Below are 27088 nucleotides of genomic sequence, written 5' to 3'. Positions count from 1 at the left end.
AAAAGTGCGAATATCGACTTCTTCCTATGCTTCCATATCTGACTGTACATATATCATTCAAAAACGATTGCCATAATTGGGCAATATTTTATGAGACTCAATTAATGATTTAAAAAATGAAATATCAACAAAATAAAGCAATTGCCATGATTGTGCAGAATGGCGTGGCCTATCAATAGCATTTTACAGGCTGAATTGATAACATAAAAAAATGATATATCAATAAAATATGATTGACAAAGATTTCATTCGTTTGACTCACCCCTTGAGGGACTGAACGTGTAACTTTTCTAAATGACAGGTGTTGGATCAAGGACTAAAGATTCTCCGAAGTGTTGTGAAGGCTGCTCGGAGGGAGTTAAAATGGTGACTTTTGCAGATCGTAAACAGAGAACTCATTCAAAATATAAAGAAACCAATTAGTGGAGGGTCGGCAAGGGCCCAATATCCGCGGATAAACACAAGGGATTACATAGTGGAGCCCCTGATTACCTTCCTTTTGATAGCATAAAAAGATGCGGATTGCCAACTGTGATCAATATTTCTAAGAAAGAAATAGCTGTTATCTCATCTCGTTCGGAATATTGTTAAGCAACAGGTTTTCTGCAATTCCAGTGGAGATTCTTTCGGCAAGAGGAGATGGGGTCATTGAAATGCGTGGTTGTGGCTGTGGATGGGAGCGAGCAGAGCATGCTTGCATTGGAATGGGCTCTGGACAACATCAGACTGTGTCCTCCGGTTGGTGATAAGGAAGGGGGAAAATTTGTTGTACTGCACGTGCAGTCCCCGCCTTCTATTTCTGCAGGTTTAAACCCAGGATCGATTCCCTTCGGCGGACCCAGTGAGTCTGTCACTCTTTCCTTCTGTGTATATAGAGACATAATGCCTGTAAAACTTTTGGTGATCGCAGAGCTGACTGAATTATTTGACTGTAACTGGATATTATCAAATGCTGTATTGAATTTGTTTCGGATGACAAAATTAGATCTCTGATCTGGCAAATCTAATGCTTAAATTTCCTGCACTACGTTAAATTTTTTTATTTTTTTTACTGAAGCGCTAAAAAGACGTGCCCTGAGGGGCTGCATTTCAAAGAAAACACTGACTTCCTACTGCTTAGAATCTAGGTCTGAAGAATATTTAACACGCCAAAGTTGTCTGGGAATTCCACGTCACCTAACCTTGCCCCTTTTAAACTCAATCCATACAAGCGAGGTAGATTTTGATTTAAATTTTGAGAAGGCAAAACTCAGGTCTCGAAGATAACTCCATGCCATTAGACACCCAGTTTGTCACTGTGACTTGGGATGCCTGTGTGGCCATTGATGAATTTTCGATCATCGCAGTTCATACAGTCACAATTTCACTCATAGCAGTCCTGGTGTCCCTGTGCCCCCTTCAAATTATCACCCCTTAGGGGAGAAGGTAAATGGTAAAAACCATTAGTTTGACTCTTCATGCTATGAAGGAAAGATAGGCCCTACCAATTCTGGCGTGAAGCGGGATTGGAACCCTGGATTTTGAATGTGATATTGTATGTCGATGTAGATAGATGGATAGTATTTGATGGCGGCTAAAACAATACTATGCAGGTTTACGGATCGTTTTAAATTAACTCCTTAGTTCTTAGTGTTTTCAGCAATGTTTTTTTTTGGCTGTAGGATTCTGTGATTAGATTCCCTATATTAACTATAACGACACTGGTTCACACTTTTAGGTGGTAAAAGAGGATCAGGAAGTCTTATGACAAATATTATGAATATACTGTTGCAGAGAACGTCATTGTTAGCAGATTAGATGATATCTCACAATCGACCAGGCTCAAAAACGGAACAACAGAGGCAAAGCTTAGCCAAAAAATTGAAATCTATTGTAAAACAAGAGATTTCAGCAAATCAAGATGAAATTTACAGAAACTTCTTAAATTATTTCATAGAATAGTAGGTTACTATAGTTAATTAATTTCCTGATCTCTTTCTACTCAATAATATGTCAAGGTAGGAGATCCATTCTGATTCAAGAGAATCACAATGAATTTCTTCAACTGTTTCTACTTGTGTACTGGATCGTATGTCAATGTAGAAGACCCTCTGGATTCAAGCATGAATTGGATCACAACCAGACACTAGACTATGAGCTAGTTTAGTGTTTTTCAATTTGATCAAAAGTAGTCAATCCATAAGATGAACAGAGACCTTATGGTTTCATACCTTCTTAAGTTATACAATTTATTACTTGGTATATATACTTGGGCTTTTATTGCCTCCAATTAGTTTGAGCCTAAGCTGTGCATTCGTGCTCTTCTAGTCCATGTGACATCTTTTCCAAGCTTCAACATGTTAGATTAGTGCCACGACAAAAGTTTAAAGCTTGTCATGCTTCCCTCTTGTGTGACCAGTGCCAACTGTTGAAAATATTAGTGAGAAAAGGTTTCCTTGATTTGTGCCTTAATCATAGGAGCCAAAACGACTTCCTTCTTGTGCATGTCTCGAGCTCCTAAATATTAAGAGATTCCCTATAAATTAAGACATGTTCCTATAATTTAGGAATCAGTCCCTAAAAATTAGGACGAGTTAGGATGCAGTTAACTGACGTGTTAAAATTGAAAGTTGAGTTCTTGATTTTCTAGTGTGAGTTGATTGAGGAAAAACACAAGTGATTGAGTTTCAAACTTTCAAGTGGTGGACTTGAAATAGGACGAGTTTTTTAACCATTCGGATTGCCTTTAAAAGGAGGAATGAAGGCACAAGTTTAATCATTGTTTTGGTGAGCATGAGTTGGTGAGACCAAGCAATAGGAAGCACAAGTTTGTGCGTGGAGCTTGTGAGAGGAAGAGTGTGCAAGAGAAGTTTGTGCACAGGTTGGTAGAGGGCAGCAGAGATCAGCAGTCTTGCAAAGGTTTCAAGCTTAGATCAAGTAGGAAAGACAAGTGTGTCTTTCAGATTGAAACCTATGTTGCAGGAAACGTGGCATAGAGGTCCGTTTCCGTACGGAAACGGGTACGAAACGCGGAAACGCGTTTGGTACGGCCGTGAAACGCGTTTCCGGCCGTACTGCCACGTTTCCCGAAACGGAAACGTGGCCAATACGGCCGGAAACGTGTTTCAGGGCCGTACGACCCACGTTTCCTCATTAACTTGTGTTTTTTTAATTTGTTTTTTAATTTACTTTTAGGGTATGTTAGTGATTTCTAGATGTGTGTCTAAAGTTATAAAAGTGAATTGCAGTTCATCAGGAAGTTTGAGGCATATGCAGTTCATGGTAATGTTAAATTCTTAAAGTAAAAGTGATATTCTCCTTTATTTTCCATTTTCATCCTTTTACTTAAATTTTTAACATTACCATGAAATGACTGAGGATGTTTGAGAGTGGTTTCGCCCTCATTGGATTTCATATGGAGAAAGTAGAATTTTAGATCTCACTCAAAATCCAGCAGACTTATTTGTTTTTCAGGATTTCATGATTGGGGGGATTGCAATGTTTCCATTGGATTTTATCATGTACTAAGGTATGGAACTTGTATTTAATCAAGAGAATCAAGCCCTCTATGCAGGGGAAACTCCCAATAATCAAGATCATGTATGGTACTAGGGTATGAAACATGTATTTAATCAAGAGCACTAAGGTCGTTCGACTATGTAGGAGGAGACTCCCAATACAACAGTGGTCCTTCTAAAGAATGGGATGTGGATGCAGAAAATCCTGATTTGGATCTCTCTCTTGCAGCCTTATAGTCTTTATTGTACTTGCAGCCTCATATATTAATATAAATAAAGGCTGATTTTGAGATTTGGATATATAATAAACGTTGCTTTTGGATATTCCGATATTTTTATTTTCATTATGTGATCATTCATGAGTAAATGTGATGTAAATTAAATCTTAATGTTTAAGTGTAATAAATTATAATGTATCATTTATGCTTTATGATTGCACATATATATATATATATATTTAAATATTTTCAATATATATATATATATATTCGTGTTTCCCCGTTTCCAAAATTTGGGGAGGTTGCGTTTCGTATCGCTTCCCATTTCGGAAACTTGTACCCGTTTCCCCTTTTCGTGCAACTTAGATTGAAATAGTTGTATTTTGTAAGAGATCAATTGCTCAGTTTTTGCTATCAATAAAATTCCCATCAAGTAGAGGGATTTCCCAGTTGGGTTTCCCAGACAATTTTGTGTTTTTGAATTGTGTGACTGTGCTTTTATTTCTGTTCCTATTCCGCTGCATCTAGTGGAATTATGTGTTTATGTGAGAATAAATTTTATTTCAGATTGCTCATATTAGCAAATCAGAATTTCGTGGATTTTCTACAATTAGTTTGAGCCTCCAATTAGATTGAGGCTGAGCTGTGCATTCATGCTCTTCTAGTCCATGCGAGATCTTTTCCAAGCTTCAACATGTTAGATTAGTGCCACGACAAAAGTTTAGAGCTTGTCATGCTGCCCTCTTGTATGATCAGTGCCAACTCCTCGTTGTTCTTGACCCTTTATCCATGACTAATGCCTGATCTTCAATGTGCCAATCTTCCAGCACCCGTGCTTGATTTGATTGGTGCCAAATCATCATACAAGTCAACTAATTGTCCATTTTGCCACCTCAATGGTCCACATCAATGACACATGACAACTTAGAAGATTGGCACAACCAACTAATTGGGTGATCAAAGTGGAGTAGGTCAACTTCCTAAACTTGCAAGTGACAGTGTCAATTTGTCTTCATTCATTGTGCTTGAGGATGAGAATTAGGGGTAATCTTGATTGATCTAATCGTCCTCTTTCTTCTATGAATATCTAATCATTATACTTGTAAAGGATCTTGGATCACGGATATTGAACAATAGAGAGGGATTGGTACTCTTTCTATCTTTGCGAGATCTAGGTCCATAGTTGTATCCATACACTACAAAGCCACATACTATTCTATAATGTTACTAGATTATGTAGCAACATTGTAAAGTTTTCATTTATACACAGACAAGTGTCTCTATTGTTTTTCATATATACACAGATAATGCAATGTGTTTTATAATGCTAATTTGCAATTGTTAAGAATGATCCTTGCTTGGCTAATCTTCCTTTTGCTATTTACACTACTCAGTTTGTTACAACAACACTCCTTGTCGTACTATTTCTGGCACAACCCAAGTCACACTATCTGACCTTTCTCCACAAATTGAAGGATGACATGTCTATGGATTCCCAATTCAACCTCTAGCTTGATGACCCAAATTAGCAAGGGAATCTGGCAGACATACGCTAATCATAAAAGTTAATGTGTATAAAAGAGGGAAGTAGACAGCAGCAATGAAGCCAAATCAAATTGTAGAAATAAACATACACATAACCTACATCTATACAACTTTGCAGTTGTAGAAATAAATAAATGGAGCTACAACACACAAAACTGCTGTAAGAAACCGATATTATTCATTCAGAGCTGAATGCATTATAGTAGCAAACTCTCAAAGAGAATAGATGCATTTTATGCTTCTGCACAACAACCAAGAAAAAGAACCCCATATAAAAGGCCAAACCCTTGTTTATTCATGTGCTATGGAAATGAATAAATAGAGCAATTGAAAAGTTAAAGAACTGAGTAGTCACGGTACGCAAAAAGCCAAGAGTTGAGTGTGGAGGTGGTGACCAATAATAGAGGTTATTGTTGATTTTCTAAACTGATAATTACTTACAATGATTTCTTAATCCAGTTAACTTATGTTACATGTATCATTAAGCAGTTATACAAAGAAAATCTCAACAGTGATGCAATAATGACAGTAGGATCATAAAGAGACAGCCAAGCACACAAAGAGACACAAATTTTCACCTGGGAGACCCAAACTCAAGAGGAAACCCAACAATCTTTTCTAGGAGAAATTCTTCAGTTCAACAAAGTTACAATCTGATATTTCCAGTCAAAAATTGGCTAAAAAAACCACAGAAATCATACAAGTCAAGCGTGGTCAAACAGACAAAAAATTCGGCTCCTGCTGCTGCCTAGAATTCGGTCGACCCTAGTCAACAGAGCCAAAATTTGGCCTGCTGCAGCTGCCTTAGAATCTTGGTCAAACTGCTTTAGAACTGTGGTCAAACAGCAGCCAGAAAACTCTGTCAAGTAGTGGTCAACATCGGTCAAACTTATGTATTTTATGCTATCCCTTCTTCGCACGTGTGAACAGAGAACAGATGATTTTTGATGATCCGAATTGATGTCAAAATGACAGAGGCCGAATTTGTATTTATAGTGGTCTAGTGATGCCCAAGGGGCATGTCTCCTTTGTGAAAAATCGATAAAAATATCACTTATTGCAATCAACTGGTAATTATCCAATGTATTTAATTCTGAGCAAAATTAATGTATTGCAAATATCAAATAAAAACATGATTGCATTATTCACAAAAATAAACTGCTGAAACTCTGAGAGAAAACCAATCACAAAATGGACAGAATATTTTCAGGCAAAACATTCGTGGAAAACCCTCAAAGGGAAAACTAGTTCTTCAGATTGAAAGTTTTATTAATCTTCGGCAAATTTTGCAATTGATGAATATTACCATACCGCTTGCCAAACCTCGACAAAGCTCTAACAAAATATTTATTCACCTCCACAGGTCGATCCGACCACTGGAAGGCTCATGGCCTCCCTTCACAACTTGAAACGACCCTCCTGGCAATCTGTACAACCTCCTCTTCGCAATCTTGGCCTCTCTTAGAGAAAAAACTCGGCCTCTCCTGGAACCCTCACAACCTCAATAACTCAGCCTCCCTGTGTGCAGAAAAACGCTGCGAGAATTCCTCCTCCAAATCTCGGAACCTAGAAGCATACTGTTGAAAGAAAACTCCAAAAATATTCACTGCTTCAACTGTTGCTGAAACCCTCACTGGTGTCAAGCCCCACACTATCACTGCGTCCTCTTCACTGCAATGAATGATCTCCAAGACTGCCCATCGATTTCCTTTATAATCTCTCGTTGAGAAATCAACGACCAAGATCTAGATCTGAAATGATCTATTTGATGGCTAAGATCACTTAAAAACTTTATAAAAAGAGTCTATAGGAAAACCGACCATGTTTCAAATATTACTAATTAATTAATCTATTTCCTAAGTTAAAACTTGGGAAAATATTTAAAACTGATTAATTAATTTAATTAAGACATTTACATTCAAAGGAATAACTTGGGCTTGCAGATATTTTCTACTCTTGTGTTCCTAGCCTCATTGACACCACTTGAGGCTAGAACACTTGTCCGAGCTAGATCAACCAACACTCCCTCTTAGCGAGGAAGGTGTTCCGTGTTGCCCTTGCTCACAAGAGCAACACTCTCGTTGTCATCTCCTTTCTACTCGGAACTACTGCTAGTATGTAATGTCCCAAACTTATACAAACAGTGATACACAAAATCCAATTCAATTATTCCACAGAAAAATTAAACTATCAGCAAATACTCAATACACAACAGAAATGGGAACCAACTGAGCCATTTTATTTAGTAATGGAGCAATGTACAATAGTATGGAAAGAGCACCTGGGCTTGCCTCAAGGGCAAGCTAGATAGAACCCAGGTGTCGACAGTAATCCCAAATGCTAGAAAGCGACTGCTCCTCTAAAGCTCTGCGCTGTCTCCTAGCTACGACAACTGCTGGCTAGAAAGGTGCTGCAAGAAACCCCGCCTCTGGTGCTTAGAAAATTCTGAAATTTCAGCCACAAACTCCTTGGCCAAAACCCAGAAAAACCCAGAAATGGTTTGGCCCGATTTTGACCTCCCAAAATCGACCCCCAAAGGCACTATGCAATCCCTAGCAATTCTACACTGTCTGCTGCAAAGATACGGTTGGAAACCCCACTTTCGGTGCTCAGAAAATTCTGAAACTTTATATCTGGGATCCTTGTCAAAAACCTAGAAAAAAACAGAAATGGTTTGGCCAGATTTTGACCTTCCAAATTCAGCCTCCAATAGGCTCCACGCCCTCCAAACTGCGCAAGGAATACGACTTGCCAGGAACACCAACGAAATCCTCCTCCAAGCTCCAAAAATGCAGCAATCACCTCTCCAAATATTTCCCTTAACCTCCACGGTGAAGTTCAGCCTCAAATACTAATACTCTACCCTCCATGTGAGCACCTAGTGCTGCCTTTGCGCTGGCCCAGGAAGTGCGAAAATCACCCTGCAAGGTAGCACACTCCACCTCCAAAACTCTCCCAAATGCCAATAATCCTCCGATGCCTCCTCTCCGGAAAATCTCTCACCCAAAATCCATTGCAAGACACCACAAGCAAAATCAACCTCCTCTTCATTATGCCCTCCAGTAATATGCACCACCCAGAGATGAATGCAATCGCTGGAAATCACAATGAGATCCTCCTCTTGAAGAAATGAAGAAAAACCTTCCTAGGGTGGCACTCGAAGGTCCCTCGAAGAAAGGGTGTGAGCTCTTCTCTTGAAGAACTCTTGCTAAACAATAAGTGACTTGGCTAAGCAGCTCGAGCAACCAAGAGAAATTTGATATGCCAAAGATGATGAAATGAGGAGAGTTGCCTTCCTTATATAGATTTTGTGGAGAACTTTTCCCTCCATTTTCCCTCCATCGTGGGTCCCTCACTTAACCATCGATTTCCCCTCCATGCAAATCGAACTAGGGAATGCCTATTCTCCTAACCACATCAAAATAACTTCTAGCCTCCTAATAAAATTGAATGGGCCCCATCACCTCCAAAATTAACCCCAAAATGTAGAAATTAATCTTGTTCCAAAATAGTTTAGGAAGGGACATTACAATCCTCCCCTCCCAAATGTTGCTTGTCCCTAAGCAACTTTAGTGCTGGATGCCCAAGTATGTGCTCGCCCTCCCAAGTAGCATCCTCATCTGGCAAGCTCCTCCAATGCACCAAAAATTGCTTGTCCTCAAGTAGTGCCTAAACAAGCGCCCTCTCTGACCGTAGATCCCCATTGTCTCTGCAAACTTCACCAGGGTCCCAAACATGCCATTGGATCGTCCCTGATTGTTGTACTATCCTATAGTGAAGGGGTCCCTCGATACCAAGATCCCAAGCCAACCTGATCAGCGTGAAGCACCCCTTGCTCCACTCACTATCCTGCCAGATAGGGGCGTTAGAACCCCTCTGTCTATTGCCAATAAGTAGAGCATCTTGACGATGTAAAAATCCGTCCAATTCCCCCTGAAGCTACCTTACTGAATATCCCATCTCATGCACTACAAGAGTAAGCTCTTGAAGATGCAATCCAATCCTGGTGGGATTGAACCCTTGTCTAATCGGGCCTCCCCCGATCTCCTCCTGTCGATCACCCTGCCACATCGGTGAAGTTCCCCACACCATCAATGAATCAATAAAACCAAATGGAGGATCTGGATGACCCTCCCCTGTAGAAACCAACTCACCTCTATGGGTAGCTGAACTGCTCAACCCTGTTATGCCAGAATCCCCTGCCCGTCGCAGAAGGAACCTATCCTGTTGACATTGTGACACTCTGGTCATGACTGACTTCCTAGCATGCTCATACCAGAGCCTCCTCTCCCATAACTCTCAGCCATAATCTATGCAATGATCGAGGCTAGGCCAATCTTGCCAAAGTGACTCAATAGTGCCAGCGCCTATCACTCCATGGCTAGCCCCAATCCTGAGCAACAATCTGCCTTGCCCTATGGTGAGGGCTTCGGTGATCCCCATGTGTCTGCCTGTGAATGAATCAGTTTGCCAGTTATCTCGACCATGCTCACTGAGGAGTGGAGTATCCCACCAATCCACTGGATCCATGGATCCCATAACCATACTGGAGGTCCACAACCCCCAATCCTCTCTGTCTGTTGTTGTGACATGCTGCTAGCTATTGGGACCCCCCTGTGCCCCATCTGTGTCTCCTGTAGGTATCCAATAGGTAGACACCGAGCATCAAGAACCTGTGTCGCAAATAACCAACTGCTCTGCGCCTGCCAAATCACATAGCAAGATCTGTTATTCCAGCTCCTGATGATGTGCTCAGGTACTGCCGGAAGCCTCGACATCATCCTACCGACAAGGACTACCATCCCCTGCACCTCATGCTCCCCCAACGCCTCAAGTTGTCCAGTTGAAAAAGCAACATGCAACTTCCTCTCGGTCACCTCCCCAAGTGTGAGCCCAGGGGTGGAACATATGCTACCTCGACAATCAACCACGCCATCCCTACGCATGTATCCGTCAGCTCGTGCACCTACCAAGTGTCTCAACTGGAGAGTCTCCTCCCAGCCCATGACACGCGGTGTCTCATCCAACTGCCTAGGGTGAGCCTCCCATGCCCTGCTGCCCGAATGGAGAGTGTCAAGGGGTAACAACCAAACACTCTGCGACTGTAAGCAACACTGGAGGATGATGGGTGGGTATGTCCCAAAGGGTATGATCAAGAATCTGCCGGAATACTCAAGAGTAATCCTATGGATGACCCTCTCTCCACCTCAGATCTGCTGATAACCCCCTCGAAGTCGTGTCTCCACTAAACATGGTGTCCCCAGATGCTCAACAATGTCATCATCGATCCTAGGTGAGCTGCATCCAATGGTACACCTAATGCCCCTGTCCATAGGCCTCCTTGGAGGCAACGCTCCAAGATCCCGCTGCGCCGCACCATGTGTCACTGCACACCACCAAGCAACACCGCATTCCTCGACATGCCACTATATGATGCAACCTGTCCCTGTACACCACTGGATACCCCCAGCTACGGCTATGCCATCCTGTACCGTCCTGTGTCCCGCCTGTGTCACTGCACCAGTCACTCCCCGCATGTGCTCAATGTGATGTGAGGCACTCCCACTCCACAACGCAGTCCAACATACTATGGCACACCCCCATGCGTCTCCATGCCCATCTGCAGACCACCTTTCCACGCTAGATGCTCCTACCCATCCCCGAATGAGATGGCCTAAAGTTGTGTCCCTATGCGTTGGCCCGCATCCAACCTGTATCATCACCTCCACCCTCGCATCACCATGCTCTCCAATGAGGGGACCTCCCCTCCAAATCCTCCCTGAGGGGCCCCAGAAGTGAATCTCTTTAGGCACCAGTAGTGATGCCACCACTGCTCTGCTCCTCTGTGTCCTCCATGCCCTACGCAAGTGTGAGGAATCCCCAACTCCATACAAGGCACTGTTTGGTGGCCTGCCGATGCCACCTCCTCCGACAAGCTCCTGCCATAGTAGGCTGATCATCCTATGATCCCATGCACAACCTTCATACCAAGACAACCCAAGGAGTCTGCCCATGAGTTGGTTGACCACTGGTGCTGACCCAAACTCCCCTAGCGAATGTGTGTGCTCAGCTGCTAGGTCAACTATACCATCCAGGCTGTAGTCAACTGGTATACCTGGGAAATGATAGGTGGTCCCTCCCGGATCCCAATGCTAATCGGGGCTTCCAACATCCTCAGTGCCTGGAAACTCTTAGTGAGCTCCACCTGGGTCCACTACCGTCTCCATAGCCCACTCCACCAGGTACCAACTCAGAATCTCTCACCATCCAACCCCAAGAGAGGGATTGAATGTACGAACTCTCATATGCAGGACAAGCCCTCCATCCTGCAAATGTTGCACCCTGCACTGCTCATGTCGCCTCACCTCATCAGCCTGGTCAACACATAAAATATGTCGAGGTGGCTCTGCTTCTCTCTCTCCAAGGTGCAGAGGTAAACTACTAACGCTACAGGCCCCATCTATGTATGTCTGAAGAGGGCTGCTCTGATGCTCTAAAGTGAACTCTAGTTGTACCATTAGGGAATCCAACCATACCCCAACGTGAGTCAGTTTGGCCACTAAATCAGCACAAACCACTCTCATGCCCTCCAGCTCCTCGTTTTGTTGTAGAATGGCCTCTCGTACTGTCGTGGCCTTCTCTCTCAATGCTAGAAGGCCAACCTGGAATTGATGAATCTGCCATGGGTATCTATCACCTGCAGACTCGGTCACAGCTCTGGACATCTCATCAACAATCGACACCTCAACCATGGGTGACACCTCTTCAACATATGTCTCTATGTGTGTAAGCTCTATCCTCTCCACCAAGGTGCCAACTGGGGCTATCAAAGAGGTCTCGAATAATGGTGACTCTTGTGCCACACCAGGTAGATCGATGTGCTCCTGAACCATCCTGTGGGCTCTCAGCATCATGCTCAATCTCCTCCTCAGGTTCCTGGTATCTAAATCTAAGTCTCCACCAACAAAAGCGTCCCTTGGTCTCACCCTATAACTGTCCCTGTCATGCCTGCTAAACTACTAACGCTACAAACCCCATCTATGTATGTCTGAAGAGGGTTGCTCTGATGCTCTAAAGTGAACTCTAGTTGTACCATTAGGGAATCCAACCGTACCCCAACGTGAGTCAGTTTGGCCACTAAATCAACACAAACCACTCTCATGCCCTCCAGCTCCTCGTTTTGTTGTAGAATGGCCTCTCGTACTGTCGTGGCCTTCTCTCTCAATGCTAGAAGGCCGGCCTGGAACTGATGAATCTGCCGTGGGTATCTATCACCTGCAGACTCAGTCACAACTCTGGACATCTCATCAACTATCGACACCTCAACCATGGGTGGCACCTCTTCAACAGATGGCTCTATGTGTGTAGGCTCTATCCTCTCCACCAAGGTGCCAACTGGGGCTATCAAAGAGGTCTCGAATAATGGTGACTCTTGTGCCACACTGGGTAGATCGATGTGCTCCTCACCATCCTGTGGGCTCTCAGCATCATGCTCAACCTCCTCCTCAGGCTCCTGGTATCTAAATCCAGGTCTCCACCAGCAAAAGCGTCCCTTGGTCTCACCCTCTAACTATCCCTGTCGTGCTTGCTCCTTTTTAGGAGATCTAGTGCCTTGATTCTGTCGACTTTCCCTAGATGATGTAGATGGCTGCACCCCCACGACCTGCTCATCTCTAGTGTCTCTGTTGTAAGGGTGAGGATGGATCTAGTCTATTAACCTCAACCGGGCCAACCTTTTATCGTCCCAACGGATTCCACCCCAAAATTTCTGCATACTGGATTTCCCTTGAGCCATGGGTTTGTCTCCGGTTTCACCCGTCATTGTGCACTCATACCCAAAGCTTCCATGATCTTCTGGCTAATTTCCCACAGCTGGGCCAAGATCATGCTCTGATACCACTGTAATGTTCCAAACTTAAACAAACAGTGATACACAAAAGCCAATTCGATTATTGCATAGACAAATTAAACTATCAACAAATACTCAATACATAACAGAAATGGGAACTAGCTGAGCCATCTTATTTAGTAATGGAGCAATGTACAATAGTATGGAAAGAGCACCTGGGCTTGCCTCAAGGACAAGGTAGACAGAACCCAAGTGTCGATAGTAATCCCAAATGCTAGAAAGCAACTGCTCCTCTAAAGCTCTGCGCTGTCTCCCAGCTACGACAACTGCTAGTTGGAAAGGTGCTGCAAGAAACCCTGCCTCTGGTGCTCAGAAAATTTTGAAATTTCAACCACAAACTCCTTGGCCAAAACCCAGAAAAACCCAGAAATGGTTTGGCTCGATTTTGACCTCTCAAAATCGACCCCCAAAGGCATTGTGCAATCCCTAGCAATTCTGCACTGTCTAGTGCAAAGATACGGCTGGAAACCCCACTTCCGGTGCTTAGAAAATTCTGAAACTTTATATTTGGGATCCTTGTCAAAAACCTAGAGAAACCCAAAAATGGTTTGGTCGGATATTTACCTTCCAAATTCGGCCTCTAATAGGCCCCACGCCCTCCAAAATGCTCAAGGAATATGGCTTGCCAGGAACACCAACGAAATCCTCCTCCAAGCTCCAAAAATGCAGCAATCACCTTTCCAAATATTTCCCTTAACCTCCACAGTGAAGTTCAACCTTCAATGTTGATACTCTACCCTCCACATGAGCACCCAATGCTGCCTCTGCGTTGGCCCAGGAAGTGCGAAAATCACCCTGCAAGGTAGCACACTCCTCCACCTCCAAAACTCTCCCAAATGCCAACAATCCTCCGATGCCTCCTCTCCGGAAAATCTCTCACCCAAAATCCACTGCAAGACACCACAAGCAAAATCAACCTCCTCTTCACTGTGCCCTCCAGTAATATGCACCACCTAGAGATGAATGCAATCGCTGGAAATCACAATGAGATCCTCCTCCTGAAGAAATGAAGAAAAACCTTCCTAGGGTGGCACTCGAAGTCCCCCGAAGAAAGGGTGAGCTCTTCGCTTGAAGAACTCTTGCTAAACAACAAGTGACTTAGCTAAGTAGCTCGAGCAACCAAAGAGAAATTCGATATGCCAAAGATGATGAAATGAGGAGAGTTGCCTTCCTTATATAGATTTTGTGGAGAACTTTTCCCTCCATTTTCCCTCCATCGTGGGTCCCTCACTTAACCATCGATTTCCCCTCCATGCAAATCGAACTAGGGAATGCGTATTCTCCTAGTGTGGGTGGCCCCCACGTATAACTTAACCACATCAAAATAACTTCTAGCCTCCTAATAAAATTGAATGGGCCCCATCACCTCCAAAATTGACCCCAAAATGTAGAAATTAATCTTGTTCCAAAATAGTTTAGGAAGGGATATTACATAGTACCACTGTTGCCTTTCACAAGGATCAATCAAAGCTCCTCCTGTATGAAGTCGTTCCACAAGTGGTCCTGTTACTGCTCAAACTAGCAGGGGACCTAAAGGGGATCCCTAAAGGGAAAATGCTAGGCCAAGGGCAACAAATGGAGACTTAGCCCATTGCCACTTCAGCTAAGGCTCCCTTCTATTTATGGACTTTCACCAAAGGGGGGAGGCCCCATACGTATGGAGTCACCAATGAAGGATAAGTCAATGGATATGAGTGACCCAAATAAATCCTTTCCCAGAAGAGTTTGAAGGATGGAGCTTGCTTGCTTTTTAAGCAAGGTACTATGTATTCTAGGGAAAGGAAGAGAGGATTTGAGGGTTAGGCTTATGGGATAAGATTTGTAAAGGAGTTCCCCAATCCCTAAAATCCTTGTCAAAATTGGTATCCTGGATGGTTCTTGAAGAATGATCTTTCAAAGGAGTGGGACCACACGAGGCCAAGTGGACCCGGTTCAGGGTATGCGGAAAGTATGTAGCAACCAATGATATTCTCACCCTAGACAAGGTGGGGGAAAGGATCAAAGGAAGAATTTCACTTGAAGATGATGTTTTGTTAATTTTAGGTATGTTCTATGCTGAGAGCAAATTTACTTCAATTTTCATATTAGCTCAATATCAATTCTAGATTAGCAATCACATTTAGCATGATAGTAAAATGCAGATAGAACATAAACATAAATTGCAGAAAACAAGCCAAGACAAGAGGACACAAGATGTGGCGCTAGCCAGGGACAAACCCCAATGTGGGGAAACCCTTGATCAATTCTTCTTATATGTTCTTCAATAGTTCAGCAGAGAGAGAGATAGTACATATACATCAGAAGTCAACCTTTTGACTTATCTAAATAAGAGCAGAGATCTTCTCTAAGAAGATGGCATATGAGGTAGCTGATCTGAGCTTAGGTGAAGGCATACTGCATCCACTGATCCTCCAAGGTGACTCCATCACTATGCTGCACCCAATCATCATGCTGACCTCATTACTATGTGGCACACATCAAACTGCTGCACCTTATCATCATGCTGCAACTCCCTGTGCTGGATCATCATGCTGTACCTCACTGTGCCCATCATGCTTACACTTCATCACTATGCCCATCATGCTACAACATTTATCTTCATACTGCTGCATCTTACTAGCTGCACTCATGCTGCTGCATCCATCACATCATGCTGCACCCCTTTGGGGTATTCAACACTCCATGTTAACCCAACACGTGGCTCCCACAGGCTGCTCCGAATCTGATCCAAATCTGGTCAATATCCTTGACCCAACGCACCTCTAACACTGCTCCAAATCTGCTTGTCACTTTGCTGTTCCTGACTGTTCTGGTTAGGGCACTTGGGCATACTGCTGTAGCCCTAAACTCCTCTCAACAGTCCTCGAACAACCCTCCAAAAACTGCGGACTAGGCAAGGAGAGATGCTCCTCCTCCACGCTGAAGGTAAGGGCTCAAGACAACCCTCAAATCTGCCCACGCTAGCTTTGCTGTAGTGGTATGGCATGTGGCCTACCACACAACACTACTGCTGCTCACGACACCCTCCAACAATGGTACAACCCATCCGTTAGCCTTTAAACAAGCTAGCGTTCAGCTCCTAAGGCCTCGGCCTAGCACAACAAGCATCACGACTTCCTACAACAGACTTCGGACCTTGTTCAACCCTTGAAACAGTCCTCCACCTTGACTGCGTTTAGGGTTGCATTTAGGTCTCCACCTTGACTGCGTTTAGGGTTGCATTTAGGTCTCCACCTTGACTGTGTTTAGGGCTCCGTTTAGGTCTCCACTTTGACTGTGACCACGTATTAGGCAGCTTCACCGTGACAACGTCCTAGATCTAGGGCATGTCTTCTCCACATGACTGCGTCCTAGATCTAGGGCACGTAGAGCTAGGGCATCATCTTCTAGGAGCTGCGTAGATCCTTCTTCCCCATGGTAGCATCTACGACAACTCTTCTTAAGGCAGTGTATCTCTTAGGATCTCTCCTCCCACCAAAACCCAAAGACAAGTGGAGAGGAAGAGATCACAAGAAGAGTGTGTGCAAATGACTAGCAAGCCACCTCTTTTTATACTAAAACATTGAGCACATGTGGGGGCAATTTGGTTGCTGGCCGACCTTGACGAATTGTCACATGACACAAATAAATTCATATCTCCATGAATACTTGTCGGAATCGGATGATCTTTAGATCAATCCTACACCTCTCGATGAGAGGAATCCAAGAAATATATTAGCTGCCATAAATAAGATGACCCACATGGAGTTTTGCCCTAGTTTCTAATTTTAACACTCCCTCTCAATTAGGGAGAACTCCATCTGCTAATCCATCTGCCAGACTGTACTAGGATCTAGGTAACCCTAAAAGCATTCCGAGATCTAGGTAACCCTAAAAGTGCTAAGATTACAAGTTCTTTATTTGGGATGATTTCATCAATTGCTTGAAGTTCATCTCTTAGACGAGAGATCCTTACAAAATATGAAGACACAGTGTCATCTTTTGTCATCTTGATATTTCAAAGCTCATTCTTTAAGCTTGCTACTTGACCAATATTTTTGATTGTAAATAGATTAGACAGAGCATCATACATCTTCTTTGAGGTATCTAGGTTAGAAATATAAGGAATTAGATTGTCTTTGACTGAATCCACAATGAGGCTCATGGCAATTATGTCATTTTCCTTGAACTTTTCTTTCCCTGCATCATCTGATGGTTCTGTGATTTTTCCTTTCACAATATCCAAAACTTTGTTTCTTGCCAGGATAAGTTCAATCCTTGTCTTCCAGGCTTTGAAATTTGAAGCCCCTTGTAACTTGTTCTTTGACTTCATTGAGGATGCCATTAGTATAGATCAGATTAGAATATCTGTGTCTCTTCAACAAAGATTCAATCTCCAAGAATGATCTTGATCTCACTGTCCCTTCCTTCACCAAAGTTTTTCAACCATGAGCTTTGATACCATGTTAGAAATTTGGTTTGATCTAGATAATTACTTGTGACTTCAATTTACGTTTATCTTAGTGTTCTCTTTCCTTAATTTGTGTCATCAATCAATTATACACTTATTAACAAAGATCACAATGCACAAAAGACAATAGACACCAGTAATTAGGCCAGAGGTGGGGGCAAAACCCAACAGACCTTTTCGTATATAATCCAATCAACAAGAAATTTCCAACCCAAGACAACCTCCACAAGTGCTAAGTCTTTCCTTCAAGCTCCTCAATGCCTTGTCCAACAAGATTAACAAGAGAATAGGCCTCTTACTACACTTCTGAAGACAATAATACCCTCTGTCTTCAATCATTAATCTCTAGACACATGACCTTGAAGCAACTTGTATACAATCCAGCTTCTACTAGGACTCGGCCTAGTCCTTCACTCTTAGATGTGTTACACTTGCCGCCTACACCTACTAGTTAGTGAGAAAAGCCTTTAACCCCACAAGGTGTGGTTGGTGGCAAGAACTAAGAGATGGGGCTGTCACCTATTCCCAAATCTCTCTGTTTAAGCTATCTCCTAGGTTAGCTAAGGGGGGTGGTCCCTAATGAAAGGTTATATGATATGAGTGTCTAGGAGATTAAGTTAAGGTTAATTTGGATTATTTGTCAAAAATAACTTGTTTCCAAGAATTAAGCAAGCATATGAATAAATAAGCCAATTTCAATGATAAATTCAAAGCATAGACTAGTGCCTTCAAGTAAATAACAATAGCTTGCTCAAAAATGAAATCAAGATACAATGATAGACAATCCTGCAAAATCAAATGTTAGACCAAGATAAGCATGTAAACATCAATTGCAACTATAAAGGCAAAAGTACTTGGAAGTAAATGCCCAAATGACAAGATAATGACATCAATTACTCATGAGCTTAAATGATCATCAAAGCAACAAATATATGAAATAACTTTGAAATAGAGTTGCACCAATGAAAGAATTTCCAAGTACAAGAAAGTTAAATGTTGCAAAAGTAAAAGAATTCACAATACTTGCATAATAAATGCCTCTTGAAATAAAGTGATATAAATAAGACTCAAGTAAATCCAAGATAACATAAGTAGGAAAATTGCATTTGCAAGTAAAGATGTGATGTAGATGTGCTCTTGGTTTATTTTATTAGTTGCATTCAAAAACAAAGTTTCAATTGAACTCCTATCCCCAGACTTCACCCTCGCCCGGAAATCCAAATCTCACAATGAAGAGTCAATAGGGGTGGAGGGTCCCTAAAGTCTATACAACCAACTTAAGTTGGAGGTCGATTTTAGTGATGCTTGATGCATGTAAAATTCCCAATGTAGATTGCAATGTTTAAAGTGAATGAAATAAGATTGATGCCCACAATAGCTTTGCAAAAGGAAACTTTAACTTGAGAAAATGAAAGATAATTAGCTTGACATAAAAGTAAACAATTTCTTTGGAAAATAAACTTGCCCAATACACAATGCTTCAATATTCAAGATAGAAAAATGTAGCATAACAATGAGGCATAAGTGATTATTAAACAAGTGCCAAGTTAAATATATCAAAGTTTGCTAGAAAATGAAAGTAAATTGCTTTGAATTAGAATGTGAACTTGTATGTTATGTCCTTTCCCAAATTCATTTGTAACAGGTTTATCTCTACACAATTTTGCACATTTTTGCCAAGGAAAAGGACCCAACAGTTTCGACTTAGGGACTTAGGAGAAATTTCGGCCAAATTAGATTGCTAGTGGAAGGTGGGGGCCACCCACGTGGGAATTCGAACTAGGCCATTCGAATGGCTTGGAGGGAATTCGAATAGCTGATTGGAGGGGCCCACATGAGGCAAAGGAAGGCCCACAAAGTCATAAGGAGAAGGAGGCTCTCACTTGGTCATTCATTCATCCTTGTACATCGAATTTACTTGACTATTTGCTTGAGCTGCTTAGCCGAGTCAACTGGCTGTTCAGCCACGAATCTCTCAAGTGGGAGATTCAACCTTACCTTCGGGGACTTCGAGTGCCACCCTAGGAAGGCAGTTCCACAACATTTTCAGGAGTTCCGGGGAGTATCTACAACACAGTCACTCAGCTACATTCAGGGAGTGTGTATTTTTGGGCCAACAGTGAGAACACGCAGAGGGAGATAGAGCCACCTTGGGTCAGCCATTAGCTGAAGGAGCCAAGGAACCTGAAGGACATTATTGGGCCAACATTCAGGAAGAGTTTTGGGGTTAGAGAAGCCAGCAACCCAACAGTTCGAATTCTAGGCTTGGAGGACAGCGCAAAGGGCCAGTTCAGCAATTTCGTGGGTCTTGAGGGGAAGAGCTACAACTTGGAAAACTCATCTGGGAAGGAAGGAGATTTGTAGGAGGGATCATCTCAGAGTTTGGGGGTACTTTTTAGGAGGATCTACAACCTTATTCTAGCATGCCGAGTTTTGCAGTTGCAGCTGAGGTTGGGCTCCTTGGGGGTCGAATTTCAGAAGTGTGAACCAGCTCAAACCCTTCTTGGGGTTTTCTGGGTTTAGGCCAAGGAGCAAGGAGCTGAAATCTCATAATTTTCTGAGCACGGTAAGCAGTGATTCCAGCCGTTCGAAGTCAACAGACAATGCAGTTTCTGGGCAACGCAGTTCAGTTTGGTGCAGCAGTTGAGGCAGCCTTTAGTTCAACATTTGCTCACCTGGGTGCACCGTTCTATTTTGCTATTGTATTTGCCCTTGAAGAAGTAATAAAATGGCTCAATAGTTCTCTATTTCCAGCATTTTCATGGGTGCTTGATGTCTATTTCATTTTTTTGATTGTTGGATTGTTTGTATGCTTTTTATATCACTTATATTCATGGTTAGGAACATTATAGTGGTATCAGAGCCTAGGTCTTGGCTCAGCTATGGGGATTTTCTCCCATGAGAGAAGGGGACCAACAGAACATCACATACAGAAGAGGTACCAAAGAAGAGAAAGAGAGCTGCAAATCACACCAGACATGGACAGGGGGAAAGCAGTGGTAGTAGAGGAGGATATGGTAGAACCCAAGAGCAGGGAGGAGATGGCTTTTGACAACCTCTTGAAGGCTTTGAATGATTTAGCGAAGGGCCAGAAAGAGATGCTGGAGGAGATAAAAATGCAGAACAGAGAGAGAACCACCCCTAGAGGATTTTTATTTGGGGAAACTTTTGGAGCCTCCCAGCAATTCGATCACCCTTCACCGGCAGCACAACCCCCATCAGCTAGTGGGCCAACTCGAGCCACACTGCCCTCTTTCGTACCTGTGGCACAGATCGAACCAGCAGGGGGTGAAGACCCCACACAGATGGGAGAACACTTTAGAGAGTGGCAATCTATGGGTGCAGACTTCAGGGAAGCACTCTCTTTTAGAGATTTCTGCAAGCTCAAGTAGAATGAGAAGAGCAAGGGCTATGGAGGACAGGGCACGTAGAGCTATGAGTTGCAGAGGACCATAGGGAGGATGTACTTCCCTACATTCGATGGCACTGCCAAGTGCACTGCTAGGGCTTGGGTTGAGAAGATGGACACCTATTTCCAGCTCAACCGGATGATAGAGTTGGAAGCCATCAAGATGGCCACGCTGCACATGGAGGGGGAAGCCCATGACTGGTGGTTTCATGGTTTGGCCACCCTGGGGCATGCCAATGTGGCTTCTTATGAGGATTTCACTAGGAGGGTGGTGGAATGCTTTGACCAGAGGGATCTGGAGGCCCATTTCAGGGAGTTGACCCAATTGCGCCAGACAGGCAACCCAGAGCAGTATATTTCGGAGTTTCTGCGAGTTTCAGTGATGGTCCCGGACCTATTGGAGGCTCGGAGGGTATATACTTTCATTGAGGGCTTACTTGAGCCCCTGCGTGGACTGGTGAAGTCACGCAGACCCTCCACGCTGCAGGAGGCAATTATGTGCACCAGAGATCTACAGGGGGCCATCCCCAAGACCAGAGCGCCTTTTCCTACACAGACCCCTTTCCCACAGAAGGGGCATGACACTAGACCCCCACCTCAGAGAACCACCAAAGTACGAGGGGAACTGGATGATGAGACACGGAAGGACCTCGGGAGGAGGAAGTTGTGCTTCACTTACTCGGAGCCTTGGGCACTGGGCCATCAGTGCACTACTGGCAAAGCACATTATATTGAGGTATTTTCAGACAGTGACCAGGAGGATGAGTTGGAGCAGGAGTGTGGTGTGGGAGATGGTGAGAGTCCGATAGAGAGGGGACCACCACCACCACCTCCACAGGGAGGGGCATCCTTTGCCCCATCCGGGGGAGTCCTTGCTTCTTTATGCGGGGTCCCCAAATTCTTGACATTGAGGATTAGAGGCACTATACAGGGACAACGGGTGTCGGTCTTAGTTGATAGTGGGGCTACCCACAACTTCATAGATGCCTAGTTGGTTCAGAGGAGGGGCCTCACCATGACTGAGTTTGAGGGCTTTTCAGTCCTAGTACTAGGTGACCGTACCATGCAGTGCACTCGGTATGTGCCTGCTTTGACAGTAGTTATGGGGAACTACTCGATGACAGACCACTTCTTTGTGGTCGATGTGCCAGACACCAACGTGGTGATGGGTGTCCAGTGGTTGTACTCCCTTGGGTGAGTCACTATTGACTGGAAGAAACTGGAGATGGAGTTCACTGGGCCGGATGGCAAGTCAGTAGTCCTCAGAGGCATGCATTCATATCCACCCTAGACAGTCTCAACGCATTGGATGGAGGCAGATCTGCAACATGGGGACACATGGGGACATAGCATAGGCAGTGGAGCTGAGGGTTTCAGAGGTTGGGGGACAGGTCCAACCACCACCTCCAAACATACAGGCCTTGTTGGACAGGTACGTAGTGGTGTTTGGGGATATTCCACCAGGGCAGTCGCCAGACAGGGGATTCGAGCACACCATTGAGTTGGAGCTGGGTGTGTAGGCGGTGATCACTACCCCTTATAGGCATCCTAAGGCCTATAAGGATGAGATTGAGAGGGCCATCAAAGAGCTATTGGCATTGGGCCATATCAGGCCAAGTTCTAGTCCCTTCGCTTCTTTAGTAGTGCTGGTGAAGAAGAAGGATGGAACCTTGCGCATGTGCATTGACTACCGGGCCCTCAACCGGAAGACATTGAAGAACCGGTACCCCATCCCCTGCATAGATGAGTTGATGGATGAGCTTAGAGGAGCCAAGTACTTCTCTAAGATAGATTTGCGTTCGGGGTACCACTAGATCAGGGTGAGGGATCAGGACATCCCCAAGACAGCTTTTCGGTGCCATTATGGGCACTTCGAGTTCCTGGTCATGCCATTTGGGCTGACCAACACTCCGACTACCTTCCAGTCGTGTATGAACCATGTCTTTTGGAGGTAGTTGAGGAGATTTGTGTTGGTTTTCTTTGACGATATTTTGATTTACAACAGGACTTGGGAGGAGCATCTCCAACACTTGGAGGAGGTGCTGCGTATTTTGGAAGTGCAGCGGCTTTATGCCAAACTATCCAAGTGCGAGTTTGGCCTGACAGAGATGCTCTACTGAGGGCATATCATTGGCGCGGATGGGGTGAAGGTCCATGAGGAGAAGATACAAGCTATCCGTGATTGGCCAGTACCTAGAGATGTGACAACGATGAGGGGTTTCTTGGGTATCTACACTTATTACCGGAAGTTTGTCAAGGGGTTTTCACAGTTGGCAGCACCCTTGACAGATTTGACCAAGAGAGGGGCTTTTGCATGGACTGATGGGGCACAGGCAACCTTTGATCACCTCAAGGAGGTGATGAGCAGTTGTCCGGTTTTAGCACTTCCGGATTTTCCTAGCCCTTCACCGTGGAGTGTGATGCATTCGGGGAGGGAGTTGGAGCAGTTCTATCATAGGATGGGCACCCCATTGCTTTCGAGAGTCAGAAGCTCTTACCACATGAGCGGTCATATTCTATATATGACAAAGAGATGCTGGCCATCATGCATGCATTGGCCAAATTTTGACAATATTTGGTGGGCAACAGGTTTCGGGTGAAGACTGATCACAACAGTCTTCGTCACTTCATGGGGCAGCAGGGCCTCAACGACACGCAACAGAGATGGGTCAGCAAGGTGCAAGCCTATGACTTCGACATAGAGTATGTGCAGGGAAAGCACAATGTGGTGGCTGATGCTCTATCACGGAGACCCGCAGGTCTGTCACTCATGAGCATCTATCATGATTGGAAGGCCCAACTATTGGTGGAGTACTCCAAGGACAGGATGGCATGTGAGATTTTGGAGGGTACCCACACAGATGAGCGCTATCGAGTGATGGACGAGGTCATCTACTACAAGGGGCGCATATATATGGTGCCCAACTCGCAGTTGAGGGAGAGAGTGCTCTGGGCAACACATGACTTGTTGATTTGGGGTAGCATCGGACCACGAAAATTGGTGGAGAGGCTAAAGCACATGAGATCTCCAATACCCATAAATGGTTTGGGCAGATTTTAAACAGTTTGGGAGATATTAAAATAATTAATATTTTTAATTGAGTCCCTAAGTCTAAACTTAGGGAAAATAAAATATTAATCTGAATTAATATAACACTGTGTTAGAAGGGTCCAAAATTCATGGATCAAGCCAGAGTTAATCTTAGTCGTTGATTAGGGACTTAATCTCGGCTGTTGAATTGTCAACGAGAAAAGTATAAGAGGAGGCTTGAGGGTCACTGGGAGAACACACCGAGTTGATCAAGATTTCGATTTTCTGGGGTAGGGTTTGCTGAGGAAGTCGAAAGAGTGATCAAAGTTGCAGCTGAGGGGCAGTGAATATAGAAGCAGAGAGGCAGAGATAGTACTAGGAGGATCAACGTAGAAACTGGAAGAGAGGGACGCAGAGCCAGCTAGGGCTCGCGCAGAGGCAACGAGGAGTTGCATAGTGCCTCAGAGAGCCAGCGTGGGTGACGTAGAGGCTCTAAGGGCTGACGCAGTGCCTCCAGAGGCTAATGCAGGGCGAGCTAGGGTGACGCTAGGTAGACGCTGGGCCAGAAAGGGTTGATGCAGTCCCTAGAGGCTGACGCTGGGGTTTTCGTGGGGCAGATTGGAGCTGGGAGCTGTCGGAGTGTTTATCCAGGGTTTCAGTTGGAACATTTGTCTCCGACTGAGAGGTACTACTGCTGAGATTATTCTTTGTTGGGTGAGTTGGTTTTGGCACCCAGATTGTATTCTGAAACTGCTTAATAATTAAAACCCTCAGATAGCTGCACCGGTTTTCCCACATTGGTTTTTCCAGGGACATTGGTCCAAAAACAATGGTGTCACTTGTGTGCTTGTTTTGTTTCCTTCAGTTGATGATCTGTAACGTGTTGAGCATGTACTTGTATTTATTTTCAGTATTTACATGGTAAATAACTTGTTAATTAATCAGAACAAGTAGGCATAAATAAATCAGAAAAGTACATCAAGGGTTTCTAACAGTTAGACTTAGAAATTCCAACATGGTATCAGAGCTTGGTTGCAGATCACAGGGGAACTGAGGACATCAGCCAAGTAGAGTAGCGGCAGCAGAAAACAGCTGTCTTGAGTGACAAAAGCTATTCCTAGCAGAGAAGCAGCAAGGAAGGGGTGATGCAGTGCCTGCATCATCAAGTTTGAGCTAGGAAGAGGATCATCGCAGTGGCAAAGGGGAGTAGACTCTACCTATGCAGTGCCTGGTCATCTTTCTCAGTCAGGGAGGATTGACACCTGTGGCTAGGAGGTGCGGATTTTGCTGGTGTCGGGATTGCGTAGAGCCTAGAAGCTATAACCTTCAGTTTGCTGGGGCTTAGGAGGCTGTGGGTAAGTTGCAAAGTGAAGCTGGTGGGGTACTGTAGTCAGAACAGTACCTAACATGGCAAGACCAAGGAGGAGGGAAGTAGAGGAGCAACGAGATGGCAGTGAACGGGGTAAGAGACTAGGATAGACTAGACGAAGCCTCAAACTTCGTAGTTTGGAAGGCCAGAATCTTGTCAAGCACTTTGCCTTGAGGACAATAGTGGTCCCAGTTGACCCCACTGATAACGATAAGTACGAGGATGCAATGGCGAGGGCTAAGAGCATCATCCTTGACGGGGTCAAGGACCATATAGTACCACATATTGTTGAGAATAATACGACAAATGAGATGTAGGAGGTCCTGAAGAAATTGTATCAGCATACTTCTGTGCAGAGGAAGATGCTACTAGAAAATCAACTGCGGTCATACCAGATGCAGAAGGGAGAACAGATCGACACATTGCTCGGTCGATTGAAGGAGATCTGGGATCAACGGACTTCCATAGGGGCCACGCTGGATCAAGAATTGATGGTGAGAACAACCCTGAACGTAGTCTCAGAAGACTAGGAGGTGTTTGTCCAGAGCATACTGGGCAGGGCGACCCTTCCAGATTTGGAGGAAATGTGGACGGCTCTTCGCCAAGAAGAGATCAAAAGGCTAAGCAAGGCGGGAAGCAATGGCAAGGGGATCAGAATCAAGGAGGACGAAGAGGAGGATGTTGCCCTGGCATCTGAGGGAAAGCAGGAGAAACGGAAGAAGAAGGACCACTCCAAGGTCAAATGCTTCAACTGTGGGGAATTGAGTCACTATGCAAGCCAGTGTTCAAGGAAGAAGGGCAAAGGAGAGGCTTCCGAGACCAAGGCCACGCCAACAAGGGTGGAAAAGGAAGTGGAGGCAGATGATGACTGTGCCATGAGTGCTCACACGCCACTTGAGCGAAAGTGGGGAAACATCGAGCTGTAGTTAGACGGACTACAGGCGATGAGGGGCAGGATCCTTGAGGTACCCAACCTCTTGGATTATATCTTGCTACGGGAGGCTTGAAGAGGAGTAGCAGGACTGACGGATGTCGGTAGAGACAGATGCGGATGGAGCGAAAGAGGGAGCTACAATGCAGGAGTCCCAGGACAGCGTGAGGTAGCAGCGCGAGATGCATAGAATTGTTGTAGCATCGTAGAGGTCAGAGAGGGAGCACTTGTCAATGACAGAGGGAGCTTCAGCATCGGGAGTGTTTCTAGCCTGACGGAGATGTCAAAGTTGGGAGATCAGTTACTTACTTCTTAGTAATTGAGTTGCAGTGCAACAATTAGCAGTGGCAGTGCTATGGGCAACACAATACAGCATGATGAGAGGGGTTGCAGTGCAGATGCAACAGTGGCAGTGGCAGGGCCATGGGCAGCAGCACGGATGCAGAGGGAGCTTCCGTACAGTTGCAACAACGGCAGTGGCAGGGCCATGAGTAGCAGTACATGATGCAACAATGCAGAGGATGTTAGGCAACAGGGCTAGTATTAGTACAGGGACCGATGCCGGATGATCAGGGTGATGCTCAGTGAGGACTATTACTAGAGCACAGTCCTTTCTAAGAGGGAGTGTAGATTTGGGGTAGCATTGGATGTGCTCTAGCCACGAAAATTGGTGGAGAGGCTAAAACACATGAGATCTCTAATACTCAGAAATGGTTTGGGCAAATTCTA

General features: G+C 44.4%; 1 protein-coding gene across 1 annotated transcript in view; it reads left to right on the top strand.

Moving 5' to 3' along the window:
- Positions 1–314: 314 nt before the first annotated feature.
- LOC149237979 (Adenine nucleotide alpha hydrolases-like superfamily protein) overlaps positions 315–27088 on the top strand; it is a 49691-nt gene continuing 22917 nt past the window's right edge. Inside the window, exon 1 of the mRNA XM_089372880.1 lies at positions 315–841. Coding sequence (XP_089229006.1) covers positions 640–841 — 202 coding nt within the window. The 5' untranslated portion in view covers positions 315–639. The remainder of the gene's footprint in view (positions 842–27088) is intronic.

Source organism: Pinus tabuliformis, chromosome 8, assembly GCF_031772625.1.
Source record: "Pinus tabuliformis cultivar Carrire ecotype Pingquan chromosome 8, CPIR1, whole genome shotgun sequence".
NCBI lineage: Eukaryota > Viridiplantae > Streptophyta > Pinopsida > Pinales > Pinaceae > Pinus > Pinus tabuliformis.
The sequence above is the reverse complement of the archived record's forward strand: the minus strand, read 5'-3'. Positions and strand labels throughout refer to the sequence as shown.